This window comes from Cotesia typhae, unplaced genomic scaffold, assembly GCF_013202065.1.
Source record: "Cotesia typhae breed Kobodo isofemale line unplaced genomic scaffold, CoteBio_Ctyphae contig_20, whole genome shotgun sequence".
NCBI classification, from domain to species: domain Eukaryota; kingdom Metazoa; phylum Arthropoda; class Insecta; order Hymenoptera; family Braconidae; genus Cotesia; species Cotesia typhae.
The window spans coordinates 4,036,365-4,047,988 of NW_027423725.1; the positions used below are offsets into that span (position 1 = coordinate 4,036,365).

At 31.3% G+C, this 11,624-nt stretch overlaps 2 protein-coding genes across 2 annotated transcripts; both read left to right on the forward strand.

Annotated features, from left to right (window-relative positions):
* The first annotated feature begins 278 nt into the window (after positions 1-278).
* LOC141538307 (uncharacterized) lies at positions 279-3,940 on the forward strand. The gene is made up of 4 exons (XM_074259689.1): positions 279-847; positions 1,037-1,266; positions 1,865-2,912; positions 3,379-3,940. Exons 1-4 carry the CDS (start codon positions 279-281, stop codon positions 3,938-3,940), a joined length of 2,409 nt encoding a protein of 802 aa, XP_074115790.1.
* Positions 3,941-5,687: 1,747 nt separating this feature from the next.
* On the forward strand, positions 5,688-7,873 carry LOC141538308 (uncharacterized). The gene is made up of 4 exons (XM_074259690.1): positions 5,688-5,779; positions 5,980-6,251; positions 6,343-6,456; positions 7,389-7,873. The coding sequence occupies exons 1-4, from the start codon at positions 5,688-5,690 to the stop codon at positions 7,871-7,873; spliced, it is 963 nt and encodes a 320-aa protein (XP_074115791.1).
* Positions 7,874-11,624: the final 3,751 nt, after the last annotated feature.

Below are 11,624 nucleotides of genomic sequence, written 5' to 3' on the forward strand. Positions count from 1 at the left end.
ACAATAATCATTTAGTCAAAGGCTCGTACGGTGGAAAAGAGCAAACTGTGTGTGATAACGAACAATTTTGTTTAACCTGCCATAAAATTATATTCCCGAGAAAGGCTTTACACTGTTGTTGGAAATTTTTGTGCTCTACGTGTAAAGAACTTTGCGAAGAAGGACATTTTTGTTTCATGACACCTGTGAAGTTACCTCCACCAACTAAACAGTGCGTAAAATTTGTGTATAATGATCTTGAGACTCGCTAAGATGATAAATTTCATGGCAGTGAAAAGATGAACATTCATGTACCAAATTTATGTGTCGTTCAACAAGTGTGTAATGTGTGTTGTGATATTGATGACCTCGAGTTGGGTACCACCAGACCTTGGTGTAATAATTGTGGGGTTTGTGAAGCAATTTTTCATGGTGAAGACTGTGTAGAAAAATTTGTGGACTATATCTTAGAAATAAGTAAACCTAAGACTTGTAAAAACGTGGTATGTATAGCACACAACGCTAAAGGTTTTGATGCACAGTTTATCCTCACGGAGTTGTTTAATAGACAGTTAAGTGATATTGATACGATCATGACCGGTACTAGTGTCACCTTAATTGAACTTAACAGTAAAAAAATTAAATTTATTGATAGTCTGAATTTCATTTCGGCATCGTTGTCAGCTCTACCCAAATCATTTGGCTTCGAAGATAAAATGCGGAAAGGTTATTTTCCTCATTTTTTCAACAGCAGAGCCAATCAAGATTACATCGGTGTAATGCCGGACAAGCAGTTCTACGGCTTCAACTCTATGTCTGAGAAATCTACATCTCCAAAGAAGTCGGAAAAGCAAGAATTTCTCGAATGGTATGAAAATAGAGTAAAGAGAAATAATAATTTTAATTTTACGGAGGAAATTCTCCATTATTGTAAATTAGATGTAAGTATTTTACGATTAGCATGTAGTAAATTTAGGAAGCTCATTCTTGACTGTGGTAATGTATGTCCTTTTACGGAATGTACAACAATCGCTTCAACCTGTATGTTGTTTTACAGGCGAAATTATTTAAAGGAGAAGCAGATTGGTATTTTACCACGGTCAGGATATAGGTTAGCAGATAATCAATCACGGCTTGCTATTGAGTGGTTGACATGGTTAGAACATAGTCAAAATATTAAAATAATTCATGCGTTACGGGGTCGCGAAGTAATAATACCTGGTGGAATTAAACTCGATGGTTACAGAGAGGCTGAAGACGGACAAAAGTTTGCATATCAGTTTCATGGTTGTTTTTGGCATGGTTGTCCGAAATGTTATAAATCAAACAGATCTCAACCAACATTTAACAATAAAAAAAAAAACATTAAACATAGTAGTCATAATATTAGGTATGAAAATACCCAAATACAAGCTCAAAAAATTAAGAGTGGTGACTATAATTTGATTGAGATCTGGGAATGTGAATTTAATTACGAAAAAAAAACAATCCTGATCTGCAGGCCTTTCTTGCGTCTTCTGAAGTTATTTCGATTCAGCCACTTAACCCTAGAGATGCATTTTTTGGTGGACGTACAGGTAATGCGAAAACGTACTATGATGTGAAACAAGATAATAATGGTAGAGATATTGAAAAAATCAAGTATGTGGACGTATGTTCCTCATATCCATGGGTCTTAAAAAGAGGTTATTTTCCGATAGGTCATCCAACAGTTTATGTTGGAAAAGAGTGTAATACCCTTTGTGTCAATAATGATATTTCAAAGGTAGAGGGATTAATTAAATGTAGAGTTTTACCTCCTCGTAATTTATTTCACACAGTACTTCCTTATAGAGCTCATGGAAAATTATTTTTCCTCTATGTAAAACATGCTGTGATAATTTAGTCCAAGAGGACTGTTATCACAATTGTGCGTCAGAGAGGGAACTATATGGTACATGGGTATCTTGTGAGCTCCGTAAGGCAGTTGAAAAGGGATATATTATACAGGAAATAGACGATATTTGGTCTTATAACACTGTACGGTATATCCCTGGGGATGATAATAATACGGGTTTGTTTGTTGAATATATTAACACTTTCTTGAAAATTAAACAAGAAGCTTCAGGATGGCCTGTTCATTGCGTAGATGAACACTCGCGTCAAGAATATATCGATAATTATGAAGCTAGGGAGGGTATTACACTGGATGCCAATAAAATTGCTAAGAACCCTGGTCTAAGATCTCTAGCTAAGTTATTTTTGAATTCATTTTGGAGTAAGTTTGGGCAACGTGAAAACATGACGAAGAAATCAATTGTCAAAAATTACAACGAATTGATAGACTTAGCTTTCAACCCTGAGATTGAAGTAACATCATTATTACCAGTAAATGATGAAACTGTTTTTGTTTCCTGGCAAAATAATTCTGAGTGTTATTCACCATCTGATCGTGCTAACGTTGTAATTGCTGCTTTCACTACCGCTCAAGCTCGCCTCAAATTATATAATTATTTAGATGTCTTGAACGAAAAAGTATTATATTATGATACTGATTCGATCATATATGTAAGTGATGGTAAGAATGACCTAGCTACTGGGGACTTTTTGGGTGACCTAACGGATGAATTAGAGAGTTATGGAAAAGGTAGCTATATTTCCTCATTTGTATCAGGAGGCCCAAAATTTTATTCTTACGTCATTAAACATGAGGGTAAAACCAGTGAATGTTCTAAATTAAAAGGCGTTAAAATTAATGGGTCTACTGAAAAGTTAATTAATTATAATTCCATACGTTCTCTAGTAGTTGACCAGGAAAAAGAGTTTCTGGTATCCTATTCAGGTATACGGAGAGATAATTACCACCAGGTCATAACAAAGAAAGAAACGAAAATCATTAGAGTTACGGGCCCTAAAAGACGTAGAGAAGGAGAGGCTGATACTTATCCTTACGGGTATAAAAGTTCTCGTAACAACTAACTATGATTTTCGTTTTAATTTGTAAATATTTTTTGTAAAATTTTTTGTAAATATTTTTTGTAATTTTTTTCTTGGTTAATATTTCTTTGTAAATATTTTTTGTAAAAATTTTTTGTAATTTTTTTCGTTGTAAATATTTTTTTGTAAAAAATTTTTTCTTGTAAATATTTTATGAAATTTTTTGTAAGAATTGTTTGTAACCTATAAAACTTTTTTTTATTTATTTTAAATAAAACTAATAAAAAAATTTGTTTCATTACTTAGATTAAGCTACTTCTTCCTATAAGTATCCTTGTAAGTTAAATTCTATTTCATAATTCAAAATGGATCCAAGGTGGAAACATCCATTTACTTCAATCATTTGCGGACCATCAGGATGTGGAAAACTTTTTTGTAAAACGTTTTTAAAAGAAATTAGGAAATTTGTGATATCAATTTTAGTAAAGTAATATTTTGCTACGCTGAGTGGCAGAAGGGTTATACAGAGTACGACAAGACATTTGTCGAATTTCGCGAAGGTTTGCCTCAGTCCAGTGATTTCGATGATAATTTACCTAAATTAGTAGTAATAGATGATTTAATGCGAGAAGCTTCAAATGGTGCTATTGTCGACTTATTTACTAAAGGCAGCCATCATAAAAATTTAAGTGTTATGTTTCTGTCGCAAAATTTATTCCACCAAGGAAAAGGTCAGCGAGATATATCTCTAAACACAAACTATATTGTAGTATTTAAAAATCCCAGGGACAGAGCACAGATCTTTCATTTGGCTCGACAGGTATATCCAGAAGACCCCAAGTTTTTACAAGAAGCTTATTTTGATGCTACATCAAAAGCACACGGCTACCTGCTCTTAGATCTTAAACAATCTACTCCCGAAAACTGTCGCTTTAGAACATGTATATTTCCATCGGATCAATATCATTATGTTTATATTCCTAAAAAAGTTAATAGTATAAAATCAGTTAACTCTTCTACTAACGTACCAGTTCTACCTTTATGATGGAAGGAGGAGGATCTTCTCGTAGCAATTCTGCGAGTAAACCTTTCAGCCGTAAAAACACAGTTCTACTTCAAGCTCTTGTATACGCATCACCCGAACAGCGTCGTGCAATACTCCGTCACGCAAACAAATGTTTAATTCGTGTTATATGTGAATGTTTATTAAACATTTTACACGGAAACATTCCTCTAAAGGATTCTGAAAAAAAATTACTTTATAAATATAAGACTATTCTACGAAAATTAAGTAGTAAAGATAATAATATTTCGACAAAGAAAAAACTAATTAATCAAAGAGGAGGATCATTTTTACCCATGTTACTAGGACCATTACTTGCTAGTTTAATATCTAATCTATTCTAAAATTATGGAACATGCGAAAAAGATGGTACTTATTCCTTATGAGGACATTGATAAAGTGAAATCTATACCGAAAAATTTTGAACAAGTGTTAACTTCTCTTAGTAATAATTATTTGCCAACGTCTCAAACTCCAGGGGATCCAGAGTCTCGTCTTGATGCGGAATTAACTAAAATTTTGAGTGAAACTTCGTTAGATATTAACACTCATGATAAAGTAAAACAATATTCTGAATTATTAAGACGTTATTTATTCTTCAGGAATAAACACCACGAGAGTAATTCTGCTGATGAAAAAATTGAAAATAGTGAAGTTATTCCTGCAGCTGTTGATTTTTCTACCGTTAATCAAGATCCAGAAATTAGTGTTATACCCATAAATAATAATAGTAATATTGAGCAAAATAAATCGTATAAAGTTTCTGACATAGTAAATGGTGTTCCAAAAACATATCAATCAGCAGCGGCAAATATTCTACGTTATATTGAGTCTGTAGACAATGGTGAACGGTTAAAGTGGGATGATAAAGGAAGTGTTATTTTGGATGGTCGTAAAATACCAGGTGCTAATATAGTTGACCTCATAAATGATGCTGTCCGACATAGAAAAACTGTAAAGGCTGCAGGTAGAAATTTTTTTGCTGCATTTTTACAAGAAATCAACTCTCCAAGAGAATTTGTAGGAAATAGTAGCTTTTGGAATAAAAGTTTACTAAATATAAAAAAATTACCTATTAACACTTCTACTCCTAAACGTTACATGAGAACTAATGATTCATCAGGAAATTCACAAAATTTTCTATCCTTAACGAGCAATACTCTGCAAGACGGTGGCAATAAAAACAATTGTATAAAAATTCATTTAAATGGCTGCGACTATAGAAGAAACGCTTAAAAAAGAGTATTACGATCCTGCTAATCCTTTATCTTACGCTGGAGCGCGTAATTTAATAACAAAATTCAATAAAAATATACCTGAAGAAAAAATAAACGAATGGCTAGCCGGTCAAGATGCTTATACTAGACATAGACCGATAAGGCGTAAATTTCCAAGGTTACATTATGATGTGAAAAATATAGACGATGTATGGGAAGTTGATCTTGTAGAAATAAAATCTCTAAAAACTTATAACGATGGTGTTTCATTTCTCTTAGTTGTAATAGATGTCCTAAGTAAATACGTATGGGTTGAACCAAAGAGTATAAGATAGAGGGGAAGGTCGCGTATACTGTTACGAATGCCATCTGATGTTTGTGTCCAAGTACTAAAGTACTGTCATGGCGGTTTAAAGTAATGCGTCATACTGGTAATACCAAAGTTGCTTGTAACGGCTAACAGCACTTGATTTTTATCTTAATATAAAATTTTTTTAAACTAATAAAAAAACATGGTTCGGTGTAATGTGAAAAGATGTCTAAGAAGACCAGAAAAAGATAAAGACCATTCTTTTTTTTTTTTATGGCCAAAGGAAGAACGAATGTAAGTAATATAGGCATTAAATTTATAGCGTCTCAAAAGTAAGTTATTGATTATCGATCAACTTTTCTTGCTTGTAAATATTTATATCCTGTAAACTTGGTGTTGTTAAATGTTTTTTATTTACATTAAATTACATAATATTAAAAATTTTGCTCGATGAAATTAGTGTTTTGAATTGATTTTTAAATTTTATTGTATAGACGCCAACAATGGAAGGACTTTGCTCAGTATAAAGGGTCTTCCAACAGTTTACGAATTTGTTCCGATCATTTTGAAAGACGTTATATCAAGAAAAATGCACCACCCAAACGACTATTAGTACCAAATGCTGTTCCTACTTTACTTCCGCCTGATAATATTTTGAAGATGCCCAAGAATATGCCAAAACCTCCTTTGACAAATTCAACTGCAAAAAATTTATTAGTAAACGTCAATAATGAAGAAGTTATATTTGAACGTCCGGCTTTGAAAGGTATTGTTTTAAAAATAATTTAAAGAAAAAATGAGAATTGTTGCAGTAGTAAAATAGAACAATATCGCTAATATCAATATTGTTGTTACAGATGAATGCTCGCATAATGACAGGGGCATTACTTTTGAAATACGCAAGGCTACTGATAATGAACCAGCTTTAATTAATATTGAAACAAATAGCTTTGTGAAAATTTCATTAAGAGGTAAGAAGTGCTTCTGCTTGCATTAGAAGCTGTGACTTAAATACAGGCAAAAAAAATCAGTAAATTGCATTTAATATTTAAATTCATGATTTTTTTGCGTTTCTGTCGAGTAAAAGAAACTGGTGAAACGATAGAAAATGTAATAAATCCAAAAGTGAGGGGATAAAATGCAGAAGATATACTTCAAAAAAAAATCAAAAAAAAAATTCTGTGATATTCAACTGAGAGATAGCATTTTGAAAATTATAACTATTGTAACAAGCAGCCTTACAATTTTTCCAAATTTTTATTATTTCAATGCCAATGAAAATGTGATATTTTGTTATTAATAATTGTAAATAATTAAAAATTATAGTAACTACTGTTTTAAAAATGTCTGAGCCCGAATTGTAAATATTATTTATTAGAATTTTTGTTACTACTGTTTCAAAAATATCTGAATCAAAATTGTAAATATTTTTAGATTTTTTGTTTAAATAGCTTATTAAAATTTAAACACAAATTTTTAATTTTTGGTAAAAAATAGAAAATATTTTAAATACCTTAAATTAACATTTTCTTATTTTGGAGATGATAAAATTGGAAAATTGTAAGTAACTTAATATTGTTCGAATTGCATTGTAATCAATCCCCGGAAACATGATAGATATTCCAGATTTACCGTAGCAATAGTGAACAGTATATAATAATTGCAACTTATTACAGCCTTATACGCATTAATACCAGTGTAAAATTTAGTGACAACATCAAAATAAAACTCGACAAAATTTACAATTAAGATTATTTGATTGTGAAGCCAATTCCTATCCTACTTAGTTTAATTTTTTTTCTGTCCCCACTTTTTCTACTAATCACAAACACAATAAGTTCATGAATCTTACAAAGCATCATCTATTACGTCATCAATTTTTTTTTTTTTTTTTCATTACAAGACGAACGAGAAATTGGAAAATCAACGGAACCACTAAATCCAGAAGCAGTAATACGGCCAACTGATAGTCAAGAACCTAAATTTAATGCAGCAGAAAAACTTATCAATACTGTCGAGGCAGCCTCACAAAATGATACTTATATGCCCATATTGCCAACTAATTCTGAAGAACCGAAATCTAACGCAGCATTGGAAGAGTTGCCATTCAACAACAGGGCGGAAACGCTAAACTTGAATATTTCGCCTGAGATTCCTGCGCAATATAGTACACCTAAAAAGAATCATAAATTTATACGTAAGTTTGAACTTTTTTCAAAAAAAACACCGAGTCAAATAATGAAATCACCGAACGCAGTATCTTCTAAAGTTAAAAAAATTGAAATGTTAACGCCTAAATCTTTAAGGCTGCATAAAGGGGCTAGAACAATAGGTCGATTGCGAAGCCAAATTAACAGGATGGAGAAAAAATTTGCTGTAAAAAAATGAAGCAAGACGTTGAATCAATAATAAATGCGTCATCAAATTATTTGAGTAAAAAAGCTTTAGTATTATTTGCAGCCCAATTACGCTTATCTGTGAAGAACAAATATGCTAAACGCTACAGTAACGAGGTGAAAGATATTGCATTGTCTATAAAATATCATTCCCCCAAAACTTATAAGCTTTTAGCGAAATTTCTACATATACCAACTATAAGGACTTTGAACGAATATCAAAAAGATTTTCCTACCACTCCAGGTTTAAATTTAACTGTATTAAATCAACTTAAAGATACGTTTGAAAAAAACAATACTGAAGATCGTCTTGTTAGTGTTTTATTCGACGAAATAAGTTTAGCCACTGAAGTTCACTATGATGCAGCCAAAGATATGTTCCACGGTTATGCTGATGATGGGGAAGAGCGTACGAATGAAATAGCGCATTGTGCATTAGTAGCAATGATAACTTGGATTAATAAACCAATGAAGCAAACGATTGGATATTGGTTTCTAGGAAAGAAAGGCAATTCAGCAAAAACTCACAAAATAATGGTTAATACTATTGAAAAATTGAATGAGACTGATCTTATCGTCAAATGTTTAATTTGCGATCAGGGAACTCGAAATACCGGACTGATAAAGAAGTACAAAATAACTAAAGATAAACCTTTCTTCGAGTTTACAGTTGGTGACGAAAAACGCAAGATTTATATCATTTTTGACCCTCCTCATTTAATCAAATCTTTTCGCAACAATCTATTTAACAAAAGATTTAAATACCGAGGTGGATACGTAGATTGGAAACTGATTTACAAAGTTTATTTGTTGAGTAACCAAATGAACATTAATTTTATTCCAAAAATCAATGATCGTCATTTTGGAATGCAACAAAATGCAGCTAAAATGACTGTTTCACTAGCAACTCAAATTTTTTCAAATTCAATGTATTTAGCTTATCAAGCTTACAGAATGATAAAACCGAACGAATTTCCCGACAATGATACAACGGCAGATTTCTTATTGGACATGGATAAATTATTTGATTCACTTAACTCGCATCTTCTTCAACCAACAGTTAAATCAAAATTAAATTTTGCCATAACTGAGACATCTGGACACATAGAATTTTTAAATGAAATGTTGCTTCACTTTGCCGATAGCAAATTTGAAAAAAAAAATGATAAACAAAAAGCTATTCCACCGTGCATCACAGGAATTATGCTAACTATTAACAGTGTTTTAAAATTATCTGAAGAGCTAAGAAAAGAATATAATATTCCAGCATTGAAAACTAGGCGTTTGAATCAAGATCCTCTCGAAAATTTGTTTGCAGTTATTCGTCAACAAAATGGATGTTCAGTCAATCCTTCTACCAGATCATTCGAGACAGCTATAAAACAAAATTTTATTACGCAATTAACTAAAGTTTCCGAATCGGCAAACTGTCAAGATGACGGAAACATGATTTTTGCAAAATTAAACAAGCTCAGTGCTGCAATCGCCAAGCCACAAAAAAGTCAACTGTCTTTGCGAGAAGCCTTAATAGAAGCCTCCAATCCAATCAAAGAAATAGAAAAAGATATGTCACTGACAGAAACAGCTTCATTCACCCATGACAATGCGATTTATTACATTTGTGGATATCTAACCCGCAAATTTTTAAAGTTTCACAAAAACTGTCAAAAATGTGTAGATTTCCTAGTACTACCTAAATCTGATAACAATTATCAAGAATACAAACTATTTACTATTATGAAAGACTATGCTGATAAAAATGGGCTCCAATATTCTACAGAAATTGTGTTTACAGCTGTTAAAAAATGGAATACCAAGTTTGACGAAGTTATCCGTAGTTGTATTTATGAAAAAAATATATCGGCGCATTTATACTCAACACTGAGTTCAGAATTACCAGCTTTTCAATTGTGTTCCTTCGATGCTACAACTTTATTTTTAAATATTTTTATAAAAACACGATGCTTCTGGGAAGCGCGATTCATCAGACGTGATCTAAAAAAGACTGATACTGTAACATCCAAAAAAATAAATATAAGGAAACTGTCAAAATTCGTAAAATCAACTACTGAAGAAATTCCAAAGATAAAATCGAACCAAAGTGAAGACCAATAAAAAATAAATTAAGGAAAAGATTGAGTAAAATATATATTTATATATTATTTATCTGTTATAGTCATTTAAGCAAAAAAATTTTTATACATATTATTTAATTGTTATTCTGTTATATACGTTAAAGCATATTTCGTAGATAGATTTTTTTCATATTACCAAGTGCAATGACAGAATTTTGGCTGTTGCAGCAGTGATTAGTAAAAAAATATGTTTTATGAAATATTTTATTATTATAATTAATAGGTTGCTTTTAAGAAAACTTTTATTAATATGAGAGAGCTTTATATTTACACCAAGTTTTATATTATGTTTTTAATTAGTTCAATTGAGTAAATTTTATCGTACATCAAATCATTTTGCAAAAGAAAGATTGCTTTTTGCTAATTTTTACAATATAATTATTGTTAAAATAATAGTTTTATCATTTCAGGATTATCATTAATCAATTTTTATTACTATGTATTTGCAGATATTTATTATTTTAATAAATTTTAATAATTCTTAATTATTTTGTCTTAAATTATTTGTTTTCACATTTTATCTTAGGAAATTTAAATTGAACTGAACCGAATGTCCCGCGCGTTTTACGTTTTCATGACTGGACACAATCACTAGAGGCGTTGAAACTTGTGTACGCTTTTTAACATTGCCACTAATGAGAGCCTTCCCCTCTATCTTATACTCTTTGGGTTGAACCCTTATTAGATAAGTCGGCAAAATCAGTTTTACAAGGTTTTAAAAATATTTTTGACCGTAGTAAACCTTTTATGATCCAGAGCGATAAAGGAAAAGAATTTGTAGCAGGTACTGTAAAAGAGTATTTAAAGTCAAAAGAAATACATTTTAGAACTGCACGTAACCCTGATGTAAAAGCTGCAGTTGTAGAACGTGTTAATAGAACCCTTAAGGAAAGAATGTGGTGATATTTTACTCATCGTAAAACTTACCGTTACATTGATATTTTACAACAGTTAGTTGAAGCCTATAATCATACAAAGCATAGTTCAATAAGAATGGAACCTGCATCAGTTACTCTAGATAATGCCAAAGAGGCCGTTCTAAATATACAAAAAAGGTTTCCAAAAATTAAGCAACGAAAAATTCCCTTTAAATACAAGGTAAATGATTACGTACGAATCAGTAAGTATAAGTCAACCTTTGAGAAAGGTTATGAGACGGGGTATACTGAAGAAATTTTTCAAATTACAAAAACTAAACTTCGTCAAAATATTCCTACGTATGAATTAAAAGATTTAAACGGTGAAGATATTGATGGTTTTTTTTTATGAACAAGAAATAGTACATGTAGTTAAGGATCTTGAAAAGAGGAATTTTTAATTGAAAAAATCATTAAAACTAAGGGAAAAGGAAAAAATAAACAACTGTTTGTAAAGTGGCAAGGATATCCTGATAAATTTAATTCTTGGGTACTAGCATCAACAATCTCAGAATGAATAAGACAGAGTTTCATATTGTTTTACCAAGTGATAGTAGTATGAATTATTACCCTGATAATACAGCTAGTCATTATACAACAATGCTACCTCAACATATTAAACTAGAAGGTGAATGGGTGGTTGGATTAAAAGAAATACAATTTCCCGCAAGTTTTCTTGATCTACAGTCAA

What these genes read in the sequence shown, in the direction of transcription:
- LOC141538307 (XM_074259689.1), top strand. Translation starts at nt 279, where the DNA reads ATGAACATTCATGTACCAAATTTATGTGTCGTTCAACAAGTGTGTAAT. An exon ending in GTTTGCATATCAGTTTCATG is followed by an intron (nt 1,267 to 1,864) that starts GTTGTTTTTGGC and finishes GTGATAATTTAG; the next exon opens with TCCAAGAGGACTGTTATCAC. An exon ending in GCTGATACTTATCCTTACGG is followed by an intron (nt 2,913 to 3,378) that starts GTATAAAAGTTC and finishes TATCAATTTTAG; the next exon opens with TAAAGTAATATTTTGCTACG.
- LOC141538308 (XM_074259690.1), top strand. Translation starts at nt 5,688, where the DNA reads ATGGTTCGGTGTAATGTGAAAAGATGTCTAAGAAGACCAGAAAAAGAT. An exon ending in TGGCCAAAGGAAGAACGAAT is followed by an intron (nt 5,780 to 5,979) that starts GTAAGTAATATA and finishes TTTATTGTATAG; the next exon opens with ACGCCAACAATGGAAGGACT. An exon ending in TGAACGTCCGGCTTTGAAAG is followed by an intron (nt 6,252 to 6,342) that starts GTATTGTTTTAA and finishes TTGTTGTTACAG; the next exon opens with ATGAATGCTCGCATAATGAC.